This window comes from Nicotiana attenuata, unplaced genomic scaffold (genome assembly GCF_001879085.1).
Source record: "Nicotiana attenuata strain UT unplaced genomic scaffold, NIATTr2, whole genome shotgun sequence".
NCBI lineage: Eukaryota > Viridiplantae > Streptophyta > Magnoliopsida > Solanales > Solanaceae > Nicotiana > Nicotiana attenuata.
Genome location: NW_017670655.1, coordinates 143382 through 168715, shown reverse-complemented (window position 1 = coordinate 168715; position 25334 = coordinate 143382). Strand labels below are relative to the sequence as shown.

General features: G+C 34.3%; 1 protein-coding gene across 1 annotated transcript; it reads right to left on the bottom strand.

Annotated features, from left to right (window-relative positions):
• Positions 1-429: 429 nt before the first annotated feature.
• LOC109241934 lies at positions 430-12244 on the bottom strand. The gene is made up of 3 exons (XM_019408764.1): positions 11850-12244; positions 2253-2613; positions 430-809 (listed from the first exon to the last, which is right to left on the bottom strand). Exons 2-3 carry the CDS (start codon positions 2597-2599, stop codon positions 761-763), a joined length of 396 nt encoding a protein of 131 aa, XP_019264309.1. The 5' UTR covers positions 2600-2613; positions 11850-12244; the 3' UTR covers positions 430-760.
• Between the last annotated feature and the right edge of the window lie 13090 nt (positions 12245-25334).

Genomic DNA, 25334 nt, shown 5'->3' with positions numbered 1-25334 from the left:
TATTCTTTTACCATCATTTTGAGATTGAAGCTGCAAGAAAGCTTAAGAATTGCCCTAGAAAATGTAGTATATGCATTAATAACCTCAAGCTAAATTTCACCCTTCGAACGTTTATATACTTTGTTAGTCACGTAATTACATGCAACGATATTGTTAGTTATATATTAAAGCTCTTATTTGAAAAAAAAAATCTAGAAAGACACGCATGTTTAATATTTGTGTGTCTTTCTAATTGTTTTATTAGTAATAGTGAAATGTATATTCCTAAGATTAACCTCAGTAACCAATTAAATTGATGTAGAAACAATTATTTGTGATCCAATGATAAAACAAGTTCAAAAAAAGTGATGACCCTTTTCTTATGAAACTTGGAAGCTTCTCTTCAATAATTTTGCCTTAGAAATTCTAAAATATTTTTGTAAAGATATATCACAACCAAATGGGGTACAAAATTTTCTAGCTATAAAAAGTACAATGATGAGAACCATTAAATATCAGATCTCTCAAAATTGATGGAAAAGGAAAACTGGGAGAAATACGTATAATAATTTCTCCCTCATCTATTATTTTTCTCTAGAGCCTGCGAATTGTAGCAAACGCCTTTATTACTAATTTTAAGAAAAAAACAAAGCAAAGGAAAAATTTAAAATCCTCCTTCCCCAAACAAAAAAGAGAAAAGAAAAAAAAAAAGCAGCAATTGGGGGCTTCAATGTAAAAGCCAAAGATTTGATTATGATAAAAACCAATCAATCTTCTTCTTTCAAGCTAACCACTCTGCATCCATTCCTTCAATTTCTTCAATGTCCATACTGTAACACAAGAATTTAAAATAAGAATATATATTGAGAGGATAGTAGTTTAGTGACATAATGAAAAACGAATATTCACTGGATAAATTACAATATACTTGAAAAAGAAAAAGAGCAGTTAACAAAAAGGTCAAAGATTTGATGATGATGATGATGATATAAGCAAACAATAAATAAATAAAAACAACATCAACTTCCTTCTTTTAGTTGGAGTATTAAATAAAAGAAATATAAAAATGCAATTTGGCTGCATGATTACTAACCGAAAATTCACAAGAGATAATTACAAATTCAATATTTTCCCACTGACCCAACCAAACCAAAAAAGAAAAAGCAAAAAGAAACAAAAAATAAAGGTGGGACCAATGGGTTGTCACTTTCATTTCTTCCACCGCTTGACGTGTCAATACTAGCAAAGACCCATACTTGTGTGTACTAATACTAACAAAACATGATGCTAGTGGGTGTTACATCAGTTTTTGCCAGGAAATTTTCAAGCCAATTAGAACATCTTGTTTAAAAATCTACTGATTATTGTTCTGAGCAAAAAGATTTAAGTATTATGGGATAAATCTGGAGGCGTTGGGTTATAATTTAGCGAAATCTGATGACTGGGCAACTCCAAAAATACTTGTACGCTTCTGCTATGTGCAGAACATTAGCTATACGCCTGTACCACAATAATTAAAGGGCTGCCTGCATTCATGCAGGGTTTGAAAAAAGGCCGGACCCGAAAAGTATATTATATAGGCAGTTTACCTTGAAACTTATTCTGTATCAGTAGCTGATTCAACGGTTCGAATTCATTACTCAATCCGTTTAAAAAAGATTGGCATAGTTCGGAGTACGAGGGTCAAAGTACTTAATTATGACTGTAAATTTGGACATAAATTCTTCAAGTTTTTAAAAATAAAATTTACATTTTCGCAAAACTACATAAAAAGTATTATAAGTCATAGTAATTCATAATTCAAAAATGCAGGGTTAAAGAAAAACCTCGTAGACTTCCCAAATAGTAATGGAACCTATCTTTTTAAAACGGAAGGAGTATATGATAAAAATTTACTCCCTTCCTCCGATGTTTACGTCAAACTAATGTACTTTAGTATGATTAAGCAATATTTGAGGTGAAAATACATATTAATACATTGTAATTAGGTGATTAAAGAGTGTGCGGAAGATGCAGGTCAAGATATTATTGGTGATGTAAACACGTAATACAAATAAAAAAATTTACCCAATATTATTTTGTATTTCGGCGGAAGGTCGTTTCCACGCAAGATTGGTAAAAAGATGAATAAAAAATAAATAAAGAGCATTCCGAGGTTGTACAGTAACATGACCTAGGAACAAAAAACATTTCCTATGTTTTAATTTTACTCGGTAAAAAGAGATAAAAATAGTAAAACAAGAAAATCAATGAAAAGAGTAAGAAATTGTTACCATGGTAAGGTAGGATCAGAATAGGTTTCATCAACCTGTTGTTGCAAGCAGCTTTCATTTGGATTCAACCAAGCAGGGAATTCCATAACTTCATCAAATGGATAACACCCATAATCCTCAGCAACATTACTCTCGTGATCAGGGTCAATTTCCATGGTTTTCAAGAACTTGTACCACCAAGCTGAAGTTGCCAAATTGAGGGTGTCATTCCACTCCATCTCATGCTGCTCCCCTATTGATCTGATCTCTGCCATTTCTTGGTCATCCATTGATGGATGCAACCCTGAATCTTCACAATTGATTGAATTCACCATCTGAATTGGAGCTCCTTCTTGTGATAATCCCATATAATGAAATTCATCTGAAGAAGATGAAGGGGATGATGATGAGTAGATTGAGGTGTTGTTGTTGCTACTACAATAAGGGGTTGCATCTAAATTGTTGAAATCATGAAAATTGAGATTCAAGCCTAATGTTTGGTTTGGAAGTGAAAAATTGAGATGGTCTTGTAAAGGTAATTGGGAACCAAAGGATGAAACATGGCAAGAATAAGGATATTGTGGAAGGCAATTAGGGAAGGTTGAATTGGGGAAATTCTCCATACTGTAACTTGGTAAGTTATTGTTTATAGTGTTGGAAGCATAAATCCTCGCATTTCTCCGGGATTTTTGCTTCCCTTGTTCTTCTCCTGAAGATTCTTGGGGCCAAGTCTGTAACGACTGTGGCCCTGTCTGAGATTGTTGTTGTTGTTGTTGTTTCATAGCGGCTCTATGAAACTTAAGGGCAGTGACAATCTCTCGCCGAGCCTCCGCCATATTTAGAAGTCTCTCTTGATAAGGCCTACTAGTGTGGAGTCTCCTCCGCACTTGTTTCTTTTTAAGCTGTGCTGGTTGTGGTGGTGGTGTTGGCTGTGATAATTGTTGTGTATCACCACACAAACTATCATCATTTTTTGTTGAATTCTCATCATTGTCTTTGGGATTTAAAGGATCTTTGGTACGTGAAGAAGTTAGTTGTTTGACTAGGTTTCTAATATAGGCACCAGAGAGATGAGGCTCTTGTTTTAGTTTATCAACCTTTTCTACTTCCATTATTCCTGCTGAGTTTCCTTTCTTTGGTGAAGATCTTCCCCTCATGTTTTACTCAATGGATTTGGGACAGGATTTTTGTTCTTTTATAGAAGGAAATGGAGAGGTCAAAATGGCAAGAAGGGTCGGTCTAAAGAAACATGTCATTCATTTTCTGAGAGCCAAAGTACACTATGCAGAGGAGAGGCAGAGGTTAGGAGGGTCTCTTGGGTTCTTATAAATAGCTGGAGACAGTCTAGGGTTTTTTAATTCTTTTGGAGTTTTCTCACTTTTGCAAATACATACCTATTTTTTCCCCATTTTTCTATTAACTTTTGTTACTTGTCTTGGGTAGTTAGGAAGAGTTACATAACAGATTTTACTCTACAAAATGATAGTTACAAGTGTAAGCACTTCTCTCCTTTTTAAATATAATAATCAAGTTAGAGGGGTATGAGACATAATGTCCCATCATAATTGGAGGATCAATTATAATAACATCAAGCATATAAAAAAGATGACCTATAAATAACTTAATTTGAGCATTGAGCCAAATAGATATGAGTCGAGCTAATCTAATGAACTTGCGATAGTCAATAGCACAATCAGGGATTTATGCAAGGAGATTCAAAAGAATGTTAGAAAATTACACTTGGGAATTCGAACTTATGATCAAAAGCAACTTTTGATCCTCTTTGTTAGTATTACATTAGAATATTATCTTATGTCAAGGGAATTTAATATTTACATATAATAAAAAATTCGTTATACGTATAATTTTTCGACATAGGAAATTCAATTCAACTCCCTTGGCTATACATAACTCCGCCATTGGCCTTAATAACAAGCAAAGTAGAGTCCAGGGTGAACCAAACCTTTGGCAGTACTAAAACAAGTCCAATCGAGCTAGTATGCCAGAGCATAATCGAACGAGCCCATTCTTTAATGTTTATTTCATATATGCAACTACGCCTTTAAAATAATCAAATGCACGATGAATTGAATGATTAAGAAAAGGTATAAAGATACTTTAAATTAATAATTAAATGCAACTGTGATTGGATTATGTGAACTATTAGTTTAAGTTAGAATCTAGAATCTATATCTTGAACCCGTCGGTCCTTTTTTCTTTTTTGGATAACTCAGTCTCATTCCATAACTAACATACAAAAATGGTGTCAAAAGTTATATACAAATTGACTGAGTGGCTCAACCACATCTATTCAAGTTGTCCTAGTCAAGTTTGAACCCCTTGGTTCTAAGCTTAATAACCCAAAAAGAGATGTCAAACTAGAAACAAAACACTTCATTCAAATCAAGCAATTTGACTGTCCGTTATACACGGTTAGAGAAAATCCAAAGTGTGAATAATGGACTTTCACAAGATACATGGACATTGATGACTTTAATAAGTCTATGGCATATGTTCATGTGATCTTTTTGGTTAGGTTGGGTAGTCTCATTATATATGGAGTCTTCAAATGATAAAACAACTAAAGAAAAACAGGAATTCAAAACAATTGGAAGAAAAATAGAAAAGGTAGTCCACTGGCCTGCATAATTAAGGCCTGCAAGGAAGACCTTCAATGCTAGAACGGCAATTCACAGCTGGTTTTATCACACATCTTATTACTTAACTACCGTCCACGAGATGTCACTAATAAGATCGACGAAAACAGAATGGACCTACAAATGTAATTGTTTAACAAGATATAGATGTACGAAACCCCAATTATGTGGCTAATTAAGTCATTCGGTTTCATGCACAGAAGGGCAAGGATAACTTCATGACATGGCCCTGACCCTTCTCAGGTCATCAATTTCAGAGATCAACCGCTACTGTTGTCATCAAATCCGTTTGGATCGGCTTATTTTAAGAGTTTTTAAGTCATTTTGTAGTGTTTGAATAGAGTAAAAAAGTGCTTTAAAGCACTTGTTTTTAATCCAAAATGACAAAAACAAGTCAAAAGCTAGAATTCCTAACTTATGGCTTAAAAACTATTTTGGCTTAAAAGTCACTTAAAATAAGCTCATCCAAACAGGCTCTATATAACCAGAAAAAATTATCCTAGAAAGTATTGTAAGCATCAAAGACTTTACTTTTCTATTTTGGTGCAATAGATAAAGATATTACACATAGAATCAAAATAAAGTGGTTGAGAAGTTGAGACAGAAAAGTGCTATCAAGGTATTACTTTAGAAATGTTATATGAGAGTAAATGTTGAGATGCTAAAAGTCCATCATATCCACACAAAAATCACCACCAATTAGTGCATATTAAGATATATTTGCAGTTGTACAAGATTAAACAAGCAAAAGTTACAAGTAGTATGCATAGAGTATAAAGTAAGAAGAGTTCACTAGAGATGGTTTCGACATGTCCAGCATTGACCTACAGACACATCGATCCATTAATGTGAAACCATGGTGAGTGAAAGTATCAAATAAGAACGAGGTAAACCTACAATTAATTAGAAGAAAATTGTCTCAAAAGACCGACAATCTTCTCGAACCGATGCACACCAAGTGAAGAAAATAATCTATATAGCTGAAACCAATAAGCTGGGAATATATTTTAGTAATGTTAGCATATTTACTTTAGATCTTATGTTTTCTAGTCGTCTAGGAGATTTTTATATCACTATAAGACATTTGGGCACTATGTTGAAGACTTAGCTGTTCTTTCTGGCTTTCGATTGATTGAACAAGAGGGCATATTAGGCAAATAATTTCTGATGGTTTTCAAGCAATTTGTCTGAAGGCTTGTAAGTTGGTACCCATGGGACCAGGATCAAAACGTCAGCAGAAGGCTACAGAAACTGACAGGAGAATCTCCATACTCTTGTAACCTCATTACTTTTGTATAAACAATTGTATGCGAGCATAATGAAATGCAAATAATATTTGTGTAATAAAATCCAATAATTTATGTTCAAATTGTTGACATGACTAGTGTCTGTTCTTAAAACAGAGAACTTGGACCTTTAGGAAAGGCAATTCACACACAGCCTGTTAAAGACAGAAATGCTCCATACCTCTCCCTTCCTTTTCTTTCTGTTTTCTTTCCTATATTGCTGCTTTTTCTCCCAAACAGTTTCTATTTAATTTCTAATGCCTACTTGGACCTGCCAATGGCATGGCTCCTGAGTCTTTTACAAGATTTGAGTAACACTAAAAATGGATTAGCTTGTAACCAACGGTAGATTGATTATATGATTAATTAAAGAAACATCAGAAGGAGTCCTAACTGAAGAAGAGTTAGATTGACAACCTTGGAAACTAAGATTTAAATTAGAGCAGAAGCAAAGAGTAGGTGAATTCAAACCGTCTATAAAGTTACTTGATACTTGTATTAGTGGAAGGGAACCTTGGCGTAACTAGTAAAGTTGTTGTCCGGCCCTTCCTGGACCGTGCGCATAGCGGGAGCTTAGTGCACCGGACTAAGCTTTGATACTTGTATTAGTGGAAGATAGCAGGTAGCAGGTATCCATAGATTAGTATGCGCACGTAAACTGACTCAAACACCAACGTCATCAAAGAAAATTAAAGGGCAGCCCGGTGCATAAAGCTTTCCCTGTTCATGCAGGATCCGAGGACGGGCACTCCGAAGAGGTGTTATGTAGGCAGCATATCCTGCTACAAGTATCATTACTTGATTCAACGGCTCGAACCCGTGACCTAGAGGCGGATCAAGGATTTAAACCCTATGGATTCACCTTTTAAAGTTTTTAGTATTGAACCCATTATATTTGTAAAGTTATGGGTTCATATTTATTATTTTTGCAATTTTAATAATTTTTTACATGTAAATTTTTACTCGACGTCAAAAGTTATGGGTTCAATTGGACCCATCTGTAATACGCTAGATCCGCCCTTGTCGTGACCTATCAGACAACTTAACCGTTGCTCCAAAGCTCCCCGCTCCCCTTCGTCATAAAAAAAAAATTTATATCAACTAATGTCTATCTAGTTTAAAACCTCACTACACAAAGCAATTCAGTCAACTATAAGCTTCAAATTAATCAAAAGTTGAAAACGTCAATTAATAATAAGTTCAATTAACTATTTGGAGTTGCACCCGACACCTTCTGTGTCTTCACGAGTATGACACTGTAGTGTACGTAGGAAGCAAATGCAGTAATCTGTCCCAAAAACATAGAATTTCATTTTTTTTTTAAAATGATATCAATGGGGAACTCTATTATATACATATTGGAACAAGTAAATTATGAGGTTTCACCAAAGTCTGAGCTTTAATTCAACATTTAATTCCAATATATGCTGAGGACTGTTCAATCCAGAAAAGGAATTACCTCTAAAACAGCTGGTAAAAGGTTCAAATATTTCCATTTTGCTATTTTTGTGTGTAATGTTTTTTCTGTCCTATGATCCAAACAAGTAAAGGATAACTGTGAAAGCTGTGTTATTGCTCAACCATCATTCACATGGAAATGTCCTATCATCACCAGGAGGGGAAAAAAAGGCTCTTAAAGGTATCCAACCTTTCACATAACTATGCAGGGTAAAGATGTCAGGCAATCAATTTTAGCAAATGGCAATAATATTCCATAAATCTAAGTAACAGAAAAAGGCTAAGCTTTCTCGCAAATGTTAATATAGGAATTGCAAGAGTTCTGTTTAGGATGACCATACTGTTGTCAATCTTTAAAAATATTACTCCCTCTTGCCAATTTAAAATGCCAGGCACCACTAAATTTCTATGAAACTTATACAATTTTCAAGAACTTAAATTCATTAAACTATACAAATTTTTACTTTTGATGTAAGATCTTCTCGAAGGAGATGCCGCTAATTCTCCTTCCTTAGGTGTCAAATGCGATTGATCCGGCGGAGTGGATAAAGAATTACATACACTTTGTATTTCTGCTTGTCTCGCCGATTGTCTAACTTTTCAGCCATCACTTTAGTATTTTCTTCCATAGTCACTAGCAGTGGCGTAGCCAGGAATTTCGTCAAGGATGTTCAAACTTTAAACAAATCAATATTTTTTTCTTGTCAATGAATGGTGTACCAAAATTTTTAGATCAAACTACACAACATTTTGCTAAACAATAAAAATAACTCTTAATAGAACGATAATTTAATAAATCAAAGTTAAAATAATAATGATAATATTAGAAATTTTACTAATAAAAACAAGCATAAAACCAAAGGAAAAAGAGAGTCGAGAGGATTTGTAGTTTGTAGAGAGCTTTCGTTGAAGAAATTTTTGTAGAACTTGACTTTTAAATTACTATAAAATTTTATTTAAAAAATAACTTTCAGGTACAAAATTACTTTTAAGATGACTTGTTTATTTCTATCACAAAGTTTAAGTTTTAAGAGTTATTTATTAGGAAATTTTTTAGATTGAAAAAGAATCAAATTAAATATACCATACGGTGGTTTTCGTTTAGTTTTGGCAAATAAAATGAGCAAAACTTTGAACTCGTAAACAACACGTTACTTTGAACACGCTAGACCACTGGACTACTTCATCAACTGTGTTAAGGGTGTTCAAAATATAACATATAATCATATAAAGTAGTATTTAACTTATAAACGCAGTATAATTTTTCGGCGAAGGTTGTGCGCTGGACCACCCTTGGCATAGGGTAGCTACGCCCACTGGGCGCCAGAACAATATGCTTGCATCAGTCACATACTTACATCAAAGTAGGCTTACATGAGGGTAGGTTACCTATATTACACCTCCTTGGGGTGCAGCCCAACATCCCTTCCTAAATTCTACAAAACACGGAATACTTCATGCGCCTGGCTGCCCTTAATTACCAGAACAATATGGATTTCATTAACACTTTAAACTCAATATCTTATCAAATGCCTTTATAAAAAGGTACAGAGTGTTTACCTTACAATTTCGAAAAGGAAAAAAAAAAAAAAGGGCGGTATAGAGTGTTATCTTCTTATGGGGACCAGATAGTGCAGCAAAATTGGCCTAAGGTAAATACACTGATGTCTGCTGTGTATAACATATATAATATACAAGCAATTCAACTATTTCACCGGGTAGGTAGACACCTTGATTATTCCATCTGAATCTCTCGCCAATACAAATACATAATTCTACTAAGACTTACTTCTTTTGGTCCACAATAAGTGACCAATTTACTTTTTTATTTTGGTCCAAAATAAGTATCCGTTTATATAATCAAGAAAGAATTCAATTTGTTTTTACAAAATTGCCCTTATGTACATATCCCTAAAAAGTTTTCTTACTCCTCACATTAAATATTTAATCAAGGGTAGTTTAGTCATACTAGATATTTTAGTATAGAATTTAGTATTTTCTTAATGGGCGTGCCAAAAATAAATTGGTCACTTATTCTGGACCGGAGGGAGTATACAAATAGCAGAAAATAATCCTAACATTTTGTGTTTCACTAAATTTGAGCCCTGATCTTACGTGATTTTCACCCTCTTTATTCAGCTACACCACACAGGTGCGGTAAAAAATTCCAATTAGTTTTGTAATATCGAAGAACTTTGGAAAGCAACTTTTATACAAAAAATGCACCTTCACTTTTATAAAATTGTTCGTCTCTGTCAACACTTCTACTAGGAAAAGTCAATGAACGTAAAAAATTTGAAAAACTTTGTCACGCCTCAGGTGAATAACTTAAATATCGCAACTTCGAGTCCCAAGATTACAAGAAACTCAAAAGATTGAACCCGTTTTGATATCAAAGCAAACGATTACACCCGTTTGATACCCATAAAAACATTAAAATGAGCATCTCATATTACGATATCAATACTTTAATTTCACCCCCAGATTTCTACACATCGAGACTTTTAGGTCCCAATAAAAAAGAAGGATCATTTAATATCAGTCCTTCATTATCCCCAAAACATATAGGAAGTAGAATTTCCCATAAAAACAATAGAACCCATTGGAAGACAAATTAAATATACATTTTCCACTCAACAAAAAACAAATTTAATATGCATTTATTGCCAAAACACGAATCCCATACCTTACCCACAGATTTCTACACAATGCGACATTGTATATTGTATGAATAGAATTAAAAGATTGATATAATTTGTAAGTTGGGATCGACTACATAATTTTTCTTAATGATATTGCTTCATTTAAACTTATCTCAAATTAAACAAATAAAAAGTATTAAAAGATTACTGGCAAACAAATCTATGACAAGACCAAATAGAAAATGTAAAAATATGACTACCACACATTCCTAACTAATTGATATTACCTAAATATATATATTTTTTCATTATACCACACTTTTTTCTTTTGATAGGCTAATATGGATTTCAAGAGTTTGTAGGTCCTCCGACGTAATTTTCTTTCATGTAATTATTGGTCGTCCTCATTAAATTTTAACAGTTTTATTCGCCATGATTTCACACCTATAAACCAGTGTATTTAGAGATTGACGTAGGACATGACAAAATCATCTGAAGCAACATTCTCTTAATTATATCCTTAATGTTTGCCACTTATAAAAAAAAATCATCCTCAATTTTTATTTTTATTTTGATAATTGTAGTGTTCGATCCAAGCTGCGCGCACCTAAACTAATTTCATGGGATACCTGCTACCTCCCACCAGCAAAAAATGCCAGATAATTCTACCTATCAATGCTTGCACATAGGGGAGAAATCAAACATTATTTTTTATCTCCGCTGGGATTTGAACTTGAGATTTCATGATCTCAATCCACATTATTGACTACTAGACCACACCTTTTGGGCGCAAGCCTTAATATTATTTACTTACACTTGCCTAATTTGATCATTTTAATATTCTTTAATCTTGCATGACCTCACATCATCTAGAACTCCGCTACATTCATCTTGTGAAAGTTGGACTTTAGCCCAACATTCACTCTCACATTAACATTATTGGTCTTTTATTATTTTATAATACTAACCTCTTACTTTGGTAGGTATTTATTCTATCACATAACGCCTCAATAACACTTCTCCATCTTGTGAAATGAAAACATAGATACATATCTAGAAATTCAATCTAGAAACTAATCTATAAGATCCACACCGACCAGAGTAAGTAACGAAAATGACATTTATAAAACAGAATCCAGCCTAGTTTACAGTCAAAAATTTTCAGACATAGAGCTTGCACTATCAGCCTTTATTTCTACCAAAAAAATACTATAATATTTGTTGGAGATATCTGTTATGCTGTGACAACAATTTATAATACACTCACTACTGGAAGAAAATAAGAAATTACCATTGTTGTTATTAAATCAATTGCTAATTTTACACCCTTACAAGGTGTTACTAGACATACGCCTGATTGGCCATAGATTATTCAGCGGCGCTGTGAGAACAAATACAGACATTTAAATATCATAATTAAGTAATACTTTTGGGACTGCAGACACAGAAATAAGTCTGGGAATTTGCATCAAGAAACACATATGTAGAAATCCCCATATTAAAATATAGAGATAGACAACAGCAGCAATAATTATATTAATAAATTAAATTAAAAGTAAGAAAGAGAATAGAGACCTGACTGCTGGGAAGTTGGGTGGAATTGTGGATAACATCAAAGGGGGGAAGGATGGAATTGGCTTCCTTTTTTCTTTCTCGATCTGATCTGATCTGATGAGGAGACCTGCTTCAGCCAATCATCTTCTTCCTCAGAAATTTGCCTCCCTCATCAGAGGGTTTTAACCAATGGGATTCTTCCACTAAATACATAAACAAAACCAACCTCTCTATCCGTTTTCTTTCGATTCCATTCACACCTTTGGCTAACAATGTCTTTGCTATTTTTCTCCCTCTTATCTTCTTATCCACTTAATCAAAGCTTAGCAGCAGAGGCACCGAGTAATCTTGTGAGAATTTATTACAGCTGATTTTTCTTTACTTGCTTATGGCTTGTCAACTCTTTTACTCTTTTCCCTTGTTTTTATTATAGGTGAAAAGTGTACGGACGCTTTAACGACACATAAATCCACACGCAAATTTTACTCTATTTGTCTTTTAAATAATTATATATATATATATATTATATTATATTATAATTATATAATTATATTTCTATTATATAGAAGAGACAAGAGGAGGTGGACCAAGGGCATTACGGTAATTTTATATAACTACATTGTTTGCTTGTACAATATGCTCAAAAGATTGATTTTGGATTTCTAATGACGGAAAAAACCTTCTTTAAAAATGCACTACTTAATTAATGTTACTCTTCAATTTATTTATAAGCAGACTACTTTTAATTTTTTTTTTCTTCCAATTAGTACTTTTAACTAAAAAAAAGTTATCTGTTTTGACTATTTTTTAACAAAAAAGTTGCAATAAATTACGTAAATTTTTGTTAAGGTGTTCTTATATTAGTATCAATTGATATCATTTTATACAAGTCCTCATTGAATTGCAATTGTAATTAGAATACTTTATAAAATTAGGAAAAAAATATTTAAGAATAAAATATAGTGTCATGTTCCTTTTTTATTATAGAATATGAATATTATTTTAATGGTATAAATATGATTCCCTCTATAAAACATTATTTAAGAATAATCCGAACAAAAGATTAAGACAACTAATTTGGGATTTTTGTTTTCTTTATTACATATTAGGCAGCATAAGAAGTATCATTATGCAGGATTATACATTTCGTTCTATGATTAAAGTTAGTTGGGTACTTACTCTATGTTAAATAAAGAATTCAAGATAATATAAATTTTAAAATACATAAATATTAAATTATCTAATTTTTTAAAAAAAACTTAACAAATAACTATGGTAAAGAAAGTTGTATTACACCCTAGAGTATCTTAATCATATAAAAATGAAACTAGAAAACAATTGCAATGCTTCAATTTAAGGTCAATTTGATTAGTCTTTAGAGTGATTAAAAAATTACTTTATTTTTAATAAATTATTCAGGTATGTCACTAAACTAGAATAAAATATAAATTTTCTTGTTAAATATTTATGAATAATTAAAAATTATATGATTATTATTTCAAAGAACCAAAAAAAAATCGTCAACTATTTGGAAATAAAATGAATATGTTTTATTATTCTAATTTTGATTAATATAAAAAGAAAAAATAATACATTAACACAATTGAAAATACAAAAGAGTAAAACTATATTCAATTCAAACAATGAAAAAATACATCATGACTTATTTTTCAATTGACTTTTCAATCATTTTTTATAATCAATTTTAAGTTTGGTGGTGCACAACTATTTTGTTTAAATAGATATGTGTAGAACCTATGTAGAAATGCTCTATCGGGGGTGTTCGTCGGTCGGTACGGTACGGTATTTAGATATTTCGGTTTGGTATTTGCAGTATTCGGTTTCTTAAAATGCTATACCAATACCGTACCTAATTAAATTCGGTACGGTGCGGTTTTCCTCCTTTCGGTTTCGGTTTATTCAGTTCGGTAACTTCGGTTTATTCGGTTGAATACTAACTAGTGCGTAGAGTCATAGACTGTAATACTTTAATTAAAGTACTCAAAAGTACAAAACTAAAAACGTTTGTTGACAAATATTTTGTCCAAAACAAAAAAATATTACCCAAGTGAGAAAACAATACATAAAGAAATAAATTTGATCATTAGAAATGCCTATTTTCTTTTTTCTTTCCCTAAAGACGAATAAAGTGTATAATTAGCAATAGACCAAGAAATATTAAAAGAAAGAAAATAAGAAAAGAGAGCAACAATTGGGTATGTGCCTCGCACAGTTATGTCATCTAGTATATATACTAAAAAATACTGTCTATCATCACTTGGGCAGGTAAAAGAATCTCCGCCCTGTATTTTATATGAGTTACTCTTTTAGTTTGTTTCAAAATTTCTCATTTTATCTTTTATACTATACTTAGACCACTAACGCCTTATTTGCTTGCACTTAATGCAAATTTAAATTTTAATTGTTCAGATCTCAATCATTAAATATTTTTTTGTTTTTAGATTTTAGTTTTAATCATTCTAATCTTAATCGTCAAGTCTATTTGATTTTTTTAACTTTACAACCACTTAATGGGTAGGAATAGATCATAATGATTAAGATCTATAATAATCTTAATATCATTAAAATATTATATATACAAGAATTTATGTAAATATAATATTTTACTATTACTCTTACACTTTCACCACTAATCATCATCACCACTATTATTGTTGTCCCCCGCCATTATAAACTACCATCAACCACTATCAATCATCCATTACCACCATACTCAACTACAACCACCACTAGTGTCAACAACTCATAGGTCAATTAAGCATAAAATTTTGGAACTTCATGGGTAAGGATAAGGTAATGGAATTTATAGAGAAATTTATAGACCTAAATAGGATAGGAGAATTGATAAGGGGAATAGAGATGTCATTTGTCATTACCACTAGCTATCATTTATAACCATCACTACCAACCGCCATTACTGCAACAATCATCGATCACCATTTTATATCACTCTACTGCATATTATTATTTCCAGCCACTACCATATCGCTACTAGAAGCACTACCACTAACCCATTGTCGTCGTTGCAAGTCACTGTGTATTACGTTGTCACAGGGGTGATTTATATCACTCGAATTCTGCCCGAGGTTCACCTCCATGCGGCAGTCAAGCCCGGCCTTGACTTCAACCTTTCCAACACTTAGTTTTATTTTAGGAACGTTTTGAACTTAGAATGAAATTAAAGCAAAATAGTAAATAAAGGCACACACGATATACAGAAATTTCTTTCCAACTCGTATTAATATGTGAATACAAGAACACAATAGCCAACCCTATGGCCAAGACAAAGAATTCCCCAATTCCCTATCCCAAAATGATTTCCCACCCTTAGGAAATGACTTAGACGATTTTGGCTTCACATTGCCTTAGAGTAAGTTTCTGCCCCATTTTGGACAGCCTTGGCAAGTATTTATAAGACTACAATCAGTTGACAAGCCCCAACTGATGGGAAAACAAGTTAAGACAAGTACAAAAACGTGCCCCCATTTTTAGGCCATGATCAGCATGTCTTGGAAGAGGTTGCAACCGCCAACTGCCTCCCATGTGCTTTGCACATGTTTTTTCAAATGCTGCTTGTGCACAACATGTGCCTATTTCGCCCAGCTGCCTTGTGCCCAAGGCTGGCATTGCGCCCAGCCTTGTCCTTGACACTGCTCCGCACCCATGTCATGGCCCCAGCTCGCCAACCACTGACTTAGCCGCACACGTTCATTGCCACAATTGCCCGCTTATGTCAAGTCGCCCCCAACTTGATTAAATCTGCCCGCATCAATTGTCATTGCTTGTCCCGCATTGCATTGCCTTTCCTTGCCATGTCTTTGCCCCTGCTTTGACATGGCTTTGCCTTGCCATTATTTTGCCAACCCGCACGTCCAAGTGAAATGCGCCTTGCTTCCGTTCAAGGTGCATTTGTCAAATCCCGCATAGTCCGTCATGCCGAGCAGCCCTTCATGATGTTGCCCAATTTTTCAGGTTGTGTGCCAAGGCCATCATGAAAATCCTTGTCACAATCCACACCTGCCGAGGACCTTTGTCAAGGGGCTAATAAACCACCCCACCAGAAGAATTCGTCGTCCTCGATGAAGCAACTTCCGCATTTTTCAGAACAACCATAGGTCCCAAATATGTTGTTGTTTGCTCATGTTCTTCCTCGTTTGACTCATCTTCAATCTTTTATTCAGCAAACAAAGCTGAAAGCCGTTCAATTCTTGGACAGTCCCTCGCCATGTGTGGTCCTTTGCAAATAAAACAGCCATCAAACTTGTTGTTTTGTCCCTTGTTTGTCGAAGGTCCAGCACATTGCTTTCCCTTTTCATTGCCATTGCCCTCAACAGCATTGCCCTTGTCGTTTCCGTTTTTCCTCCACTCTTTTGCCTTGTCCTTGTTCCCATTTTTGGACTTTGAAGTAGTAGAAAAATCAGAACCATCTTGTCCCAACCGGAAATCACCCAACGCATCCGCAGCAGCGATGGCACTAGGAAGGTCTTTCACATTCTGCCTTCGTAGTTCCATCAGCGCCCACGATTGCAACCCGTAAAGGAAATTATGCAGCTTGTCTTCCTCAGACATGTTGCTTATATCCAACATCAGTGAACTGAATTCTTTGACATACTCCCTGATCGTTCCAGTTTGTTTCAACTTCTTCAAACGATCTCTAGCAATCCAGCCCGCATTGCTAGGAAAGAATTGATCCTTCAACTCTTTCTTCAGCCCTTCCCAAGAGTCAATCTTCGGCCTACCAGCACTTACATCATCTGCCACGCGCGTCCGCCACCAAAGCTTCGCATCGTCCACCAAGTACATAGTCGTAATGGTGACCTTGTCTTCATCTTACACTTTGGCAGCATGAAAGTACTGCTCCATATCTCACAGGAAGTTTTCGAGTTTCTTTGCACTCCTTGCGCCATTAAACTCCTTAGGCTCCGAAATTCTGACTTTGGTACGATCTGCCCCACACTGTGCTTCATCATTTCCAACAGCACGACGCAGCAACCCATTTTCCGTTTTCAGATCTGTGCACTCCTGGCTCAACCTGTTCATCTCGCCCTCAAGATAGGCGAGACGAGTCATGATAGTCAGAAATTGATCCCCATCAACAGTTCCGACGAGTGCCTCTAATGCAACAACCTTTTCCTTCAGTTCTGCGTTGCCACCAGCCATTCTTCACAAAATTCAGCCACTGAACGTTGTGTCTTCACCCCGATCCAGCCACGCTTTGATACCAGTTGTCATAGGGGTGATCTATGTCACTCGAATTCTGCCCAAGGTTCACCTCCGTGCGGCAGTCAAGCCCAGCTTTAACTTCAGCCTTTCCGACACTTAGTTTTATTTTTGGGGACGTTTTGAACTTAGAATGAAATTAGGCAGCAAAACAGTAAATAAAGGCACACACGATATACAGAAATTTCTTCCCAACTCGTATTAATATGTGAATACAAGAACACAATAGCCAACCCTATGACCAAGACAAAGAATTCCCTAATTCCCTGCCCCAAAATGATTTTCCCACCCTTAGGAAATGACTTAGACGATTTTGGCTTCACAATGCCTTAGACTAAGTTTCTGCCCTGTTTTGGACAGCCTTAGCAAGTATTTATAAGACTACAATCAGTTGACAAGCCCCAACTGGTGGGAAAACAAGTTAAGACAAGTACAAAAACGTGCCCCCATTTTTAGGCCATGATCAGCATGTCTTGGAAGAGGTTGCAACCGCCAACTGCCTCCCATGTGCTTTGCACATGGTTTTTCAAATGCTGCTTGTGCACATCATGTGCCTATTTCGCCCAGCTGCCTTGTGCCCAAGGCTGGCATTGCGCCCAGCCTTGTCCTTGACACTGCTCCGCACCCATGTCATGGCCCCAGCTCGCCAACCACTGACTTAGCCGCACACGTTCATTGCCACAATTGCCCGCTTATGTCAAGTCGCCCCCAACTTGATTAAATTTGCCCGCATCAATTGTCATTACTTGTCCCGCATTGCCTTGCCTTTCCTTGCCATGGCTTTGCCTTGCCATTGTTTTGCTAACCCGCACGTCCAAGTGAAATGCGCCTTGCTTCCGTTCAAGGTGCATTTGTCAAACCCCGCATAGTCCGTCATGCCGAGCAGCCCTTCATGATGTTGCCCAATTTTTCAGGTTGTGTGCCAAGGCCATCATGAAAATCCTTGTCACAACCCACACCTGCCGAGGACCTTTGTCAAGGGGCTAACATCAACCACCTCTACCATTACCGTCAACCACCACCTCCAATGATTGCCATTAACATCCTCCATCATCATAATTGCTACCATCACATAACCACCACTAGCATTACCACCACTACCAAGTACCAACCATCCATGCCACCACTTCTATAGTACAACAACCTTCACCACAAGCCACTACCACAAAATACCATCAGTTACCATTAACCGTCACCTTCCAATCTGATAATTTTATTGATAGAAATTTAAACTGTTTTATTTGAATTTTATATTTATTACATTTTTAATAAAATAAATATATATTCAGATATTAAGAAAATAAAATTTTTTAATTATTTAGTTTTCAAATCTAAATATAATCTCTTAATATTTAGATGTGTATTCAAATTTAAATTTATCTTTTAGAAAAAAAAATTCCCCTTAGTTATTTCAACTCCTATATTCTTCTTTCTCTAGTTGTTTTTCTTGTTTTGATCATCAATCGAGTGTCATTAGTCATAGCTGATCCGTATCACAACGTGGTCGGCTGACTTCTATCCTCTGTCAACTTGATCCTTATCAAGTTGTTCTTCAATTCGTGAGAAGTTAGTTATTCGTTTGTTCCTCCAGTTGTAAACGTTATTTTGGGTTTGATCAATATGGAAATTGTTATAAAACAATAAAAGAAGAAGAGTAGTATTGCAGAGAAAAGTAGGGAGAGAGAATTCTTATTGATATTTAGGATGAATTACAATGGAATAGAACCCTCTATTTATAGGGAGAGGGTGACTTAGCCACCAAGTAATAAACCTTAGAATCTCTCTAAATATAGACATTCACCATAAATAAAATTCTATTTATAACACTCCCCCTTGAATGTCTATTCAACAGATAATGTGCCTCGTTAAAACCTTAACTAAAATAAAACCTAGTGGGAAAAAATTCTAGAGAAGGAAAAAAGAGTACACATATCTAATAATACGCCTTTTGGTTGCCTCGTTAAAAACCTTGCAAGGAAAACCCAATGGGACAAAACCTTGTAAGGGAAAAAGAGTACAACACGTATTAACTCCCCCTCATGAGAGCATCACTTCACATCCTTAAGCATTTGCATTCCAATCTTGTTCACCATCTTCAAAAGAACTTTGGTAGAGATTTGATGAACAAATCAGCCATATTAACTTGAATGAATATATTGCACCTTGAAATCATCATTCTTGATAGAGATGAATTGTCTTCATATGATCTTGTTAGAATCATCATTTCAATATCTTCACATAGAGGTGAAAACTCTTGCTATCATATTATCATGCATATAGTTATAGCAAGATACATTTATGCACAAATTGCATTGAGGATGTAGTACTTCATGACCATGAATTCTATATGCTTTAGGCAATTTAAATCCTTCAGGGATTGTTAAGTCATATAAGCCATATAATAGACTTTAGATTCATATCAAGTTTTCATGTCATGCTAGACATATAAGATATCGAAAACTGATTGCACATACCATTGACTTTATACTTTCAAGTGTTTGAACTACATGTTTCAAAACTACATGGCTTTCATATGAAACCAATTCTATTTGAATTGTTTCTTCAGACTTAAGATCCTCATATATATTTAGCGCTATCATAGATATCGTCGACGAACATTTTATATCGGTTTCAACATTTTTAATAAAGACATAACATAGAGATCTCTTCATTCATTTCAAGTACCTAAACCTCTATTGAGATTTTATGAAGCATTATGTCATGTGATCTTCTAGATCACTCGTCTCCTTTATTATGATTATTTTGATCATTTGCTCATCTTCTTTATCAAGAAGTTTATTTGAAACCAATTTGTCTATATGCTTTAAGCGTACCATAGACTTTGTCCTTCTAGGTCTTAATAGGAGCATTTGCAACGAGAATATAGTTACTTTCTTTGGGTCAGCAAATGCGTTTGGCATGCTTTGCAATATATTGCAAATGAATTATCCTTTTTATGAACAAGTTCATATTATCTTATTCGAGGATCGAGATATATAAATAATAATTCATTCCATGTAACTTTTTCTCAATTGTTTATCATGTCTCCCCCTCATGTTAGAAAAACTAACTTGGTACCTCAACTTTGAGAATCCACCTTTGTGCGTTATGGTGTTAATCAAAATATACACCGCACATCAACAATAATAAGATGGAATTATTTGGTTCCTGACCCTGAACCACTTGTGAGGGGAGAAAATAATATACTTTGGTATATAACGTATATCAAGCTGATATAGATAACGTTGTTCTCATAAGCAATAGTTTAGCTATTAAGTGGAGGCACTCAATAAATCATTTTGCTAAACGAACTGTGATGTAAACCAACTTATCAAGATGAACTTCTTGAATAAAAAATCTGGAAATTATGCTCGAAATTAAATTATTGAGCAAGTTACTCGCAAAACACCATGTTGCGGGTTAATAATAATTGCACATGTAACCATCTCATTGATGCATCAGATGTGGTATACATAGCAGGTGAATGGGCCCATATTCACCTTTGAAATTTCCAGCATTCATGGGATTCAATCCCAATTTTAGTTGGTCTATTAATTAATGAGAACAAGCAACATAAGAGAATTTGTAAAGAACTTTCTAGTTCTTTAATATTTACCCATGTGAATTCTCTTTTATTTTTGCACATCATACTTAAATTGATATGGCTAAACCAATTATGCCAACTGAATAAATTATCAATATTGATAAACTTCACATTTACAACATGACATGTGCAATTATAAATAAACTCCAAGTTTATTATGATATGAGTTTTTATATCAATAAACTTCTCTTTATTGTGGCATTCTTTTGTTTGTGTAGTACAAACTGGAGAATAAAGCGGGTAGCTTTTCACATACATATTACCCCGCTACAAGTTGTAGTAATAGAAGATATTAAATCTTTCCTTTATTTGTAGTCTCAATATAATCAACCGCTTTCGCGTATACTTTGGAAACTGAATAAGTTTCTTTGAGACTTACTATAACACAATACCTTATTGGTAATTAATTGTGTTTCTCCAAAATAGTTTAATTGGCTCTTGCAGAGTTCTCAATTAATTTTGTAGTACCACATATTCATCAACACCCATATGGTGAATATCTCTTTTAAAGAGAAAGTTATACCATTATGGTTATGGTCAAAATTACATGCAAGATCTGTTTCTTGCATTATTGTTGTCTTTTAATAATCACAATGCCAAAATATTTTGGCATACAATAAGTACGTGACCAATGACCATTCATGCCATAATAATGATATTATTTTCTTATATCATCTCAAACCTCCTTTTAGAGATGAGTGCAGTATATTCACTACCACTAGCACATTCATATTCTTTGAAGAATGAATATGTATTCATAAATCAGATGTTGTCACATTCACATCATGAATGGACCATAATCATCTATATGTGCTTTATAAAAATCTCATGTCAAATCGATGACAAATATTTTCACAGAGTGAAAGATTATTTTGAGAATCCTTATTGTTCTCATTACCACAAATGATGACGATTATAATTTCGTCTATTGCCACGTCCATATCCATTGATACATTCATAGTAATAATTTTGTCTTCTTTCAGACTTATCACATACTACTATCACACTCTCTTAAGGGAATGAGAATGGAGCAAATTCAATGGGACGGGTTTTCAATTCTTTGCCGACAATCATACATGAATTTGATCATGGCGAGGCATAGAAATTTTACCACTTCAGGTGGTTATAATTTCTTACAAACTCCATTAGAGTTATAATCAAACTTTGTTGTCTTTGCTTGTATTTAAAATCAAAGTATAGAATAAAAGAGAAAAATACGGTAAAATACTTACCTTAAATCCAGAATTTAATCATGAAGGAAGTTCATGGAATAATTGACAATCATTATGCTCAATCCCAAATCTTCTACTCAATTGGTTAGAGTCTCGTGCTGATCACGTGTTATAAAACAATAAAAGAAGAAGAGTAGTATTGCGGAGAAAAGTAGGGAGAGAGAATTCTTATTGATATTTAGGATGAATTACAATGGAATAGAACCCTCTATTTATAGGGAGAGGGTGACTTAGCCACCAAGTAATAAACCTTAGAATTTCTCTAAATATAGACATTCACCATAAATAAAATTCTATTTATAACAGAAATAACATTTTCATAGCGTTGTAATTTGAGCTCTGACGGCTTTCCGAGCATAATTCCTTGGACTTTGATACTTTCTTAATTTAGAGGGTGTTTGGATGGGCTTAAAAGCGCGTCAGACAAACCAGCTTTTAAGCCACTTTTTATTATATGGAGTGTTTGGTAAAAAAAAAAGCTGCTTAAAAAAAGTTAAAATATGCTTAAAAAAGGCCAAAAGCAATAAGTTGGTTGATCCCAACTTTTTCGATTTTGGCTTAAAAGCCATTTAGGTTTGACCAACAAAATTACTCTTTTATCAATTATAAGTTTTCATAATACCAAACTTATCCTCAGTCAAAGAAACCCCAAAACATTTTCTTCTCCTATTTTCTTCACATCTGAAGACCCGTTCTTCTTCTTTCATCTTCCTCTCTACTTCATCTTTCATTTTCTGTACTTTCCTCAAGTATCATTTTCTGATCCACTTGCGTTACTTTCTACCAATTCTACTTGACTATATAGTATCTTTCTTTTACTTTATAAAAATTATCTAAACTAATCAAATAAATTGAATTAAATTAAAATATAAATTATTTTTTATTTGCATTAATTTATAATTAAATACATTATAGTAATCAGCTCCTTTATAATGTTAACAGCTTTAAGGATATTTTTGTCTTTTTAATAGAAAAAAGTGCTTACCACCATTTGTTTACCAAACACTTCAACAACTTTTTTCAAATTTCAGCACTTTTATCCAAATAGGTAACTGCTTATTTATAAAACAAGCTCCAGCACTTAAAAGCTGCTTTTAAGCCCTTGTGCTTAGAAGCCACTTTTTTAAGTCAATCCAAACGGGCTCTTAGTAAGCTCAAAGAATCAAAAATGTTTTAAGCCAACACATCGCCGTGAATGTCCAATTTAAAATGGTTGACTCGACTGAATATCTACCGTTAAGCGACGAATATGCTTACAGATTAATCAACTTAGTAGCTTTAGCTCGAATCTTATATCTCTCCATCGATTCAATTAAACTGGTCTTCCGACTTGGCTGAACAAGTCCTTCAACCCAATTTTCTAATTTTTGGTGTTTACAAATTAAATACTACCTCTGTTTCAGTTTGTGAACCTATTTCTTTTTTAGTTCCAAAAATATTTGATAACAATTTAGTTTAAACTTACAATTCTACCTTTAATGAGAACATTTTATAACCACACAAATATACTCTGGGCCCCTTTTATTCTTGTTTAAGACCACAAATTTTAAAAGTCTTTATTTTTTTTATACTCCGTGACCTGTCGAACAGGTTCACATAAATTGAAACGGAGGGGTGATGTTCTACTCTTTCACTAGTTCTGTCCCATAACTGAACAAGAAGAAAAAAGTATGTAGATTTTTTTCTCTCATTTCCCTCCCTTAAGGGTCTGAAGTGTACAACTTTGAAACTTCAATATAAATATTGAACGTTGAAGCACGATTTGCGGGCGACTCCAAAGACTTGGTAGTGATAGATAACGTTTCTCTTTTTTGCTGTCATAAAACTTTCCAGAATTGGCAAGTGGGTAAATTTCCCTAAATATCAAAAACTTAGTGAACGTGGGGGCCACCTGTCCATGTGCGTGATACATCAGAAAAAGGCCGCGGCCATCTTTCTATGTGTTTTGCTGATGATGATGCCACGTGGGAGGGACCCCAAACCTCACAAATAAGGAATCAAAAGGTCAAATATAGACTCAATATGCTTTCTAATTTTTCTAAATATCCTTTTCCTTTTAGAATATATACTAGTCTTCCCTTTATTTTTTTTATCGTTCATTTGATTAAACACGAAACTAGAAGAATGATATATTATAGTATACTTATTAAAAGTTTGTAGGTTGACTCTTAAGAAATTTTTATTATGCAGTACTATTTTGAGACAATCAAAATACAAAAAGAAAGTGTGACATGTATATGGGACGTAGAATTTTTTACCTATAGGCTAAAGAACATCAAAATTGACTGCTTGATACAACTTAACTCATTTATCAAACGATTGGAGATACTAAAATACTTCTTGATACATTTTTGATATTTGAAAATATGTAAAAATATTTCACTACTATATTCAAACGTTTACGTTTCAAAAATAAGTTAAAACGTTCTTTAGGTATCATAAATTTGGCTTCCGAGTAGAGCCGTCAATATGGGTTTGGCCCGTCGGGTCAGCCCAGCCCAGCCATGATTTAGCAGGGTTGGGCTAGAATTTTTGGAGCCCGTTTAAAAACGAGGCTTTTAAGCCCGACCCGAGTAAGCCCGTGGCCCGTGAGATTTGACCGAGGCTGGGCCGGCCCGGCTAGTGGGCCTAATAAAATACTTATTTAAAATATATTAAAAATAAAAAATATACTGCCTTTAGAGATGGAAAGTCAGAATTGGATCTTTACTAGAGGAACCAAAACTTGATCTTGAGAAGTTTCAAGAGATGATGTTGTCATGTATTGGAAGGACCATTCTAGAAAAATATCCCGATCTTTCAATGACGGTGCGTGATGTACTTAGCATTCTTATTACCATTGTACCATCGGAATCAACATTTAGCATTGGTGGCGTGTTCTTACAAAGTACAGAAGTTGCATTTATTATGAAAATGTCCAAATACTTGTTACTACTCGAAATTGGCTGCACAAGTTTTCCCGAACTCAAAGTGGTATGATGTTCTAAACGTCAATACCACACAAGAGGGGAGGTGATTTGTGTGGTACCCAATTTTCGCTCTAGAAGAACCTGGTTCTTCTAGGTGTACTAACTACTACTGTTTGCGGAATAATAAGTACATAAAATAAAGAACACGGAGATTTTTACGTGGAAAACACCTGGCTCAAAAGGTGAAAAAACCACGACCTACTACTCAGTGGGATTTTCTCAAACTTCCACTAAAATCACTGAGCCAAAACAGCATTTACAAAACTCTTAGTAAACCTAAGGATTAACTCTAATCCCGTTGTAGCAACCAGCCTCTAACTGCTGCGGCAACTTCAAGTGAACTCTAACTTGAATACTCAAAATACCCATTACAATTGCTTCTAGATAAAGCTGAAAGGTACAATATGAAAACACCTACTACAATTGAACTAGAAATAAAGAAAGACACATAAAACTCTTT

Coding starts and splice junctions, on each gene's coding strand:
- LOC109241934 (XM_019408764.1), bottom strand. CDS start 2,599: ATGGGATTATCACAAGAAGGAGCTCCAATTCAGATGGTGAATTCAATC. Junction 810..2,252: donor TCTGATCCTACCTTACCATG/GTAACAATTTCT, acceptor CTTGTGTTACAG/TATGGACATTGAAGAAATTG.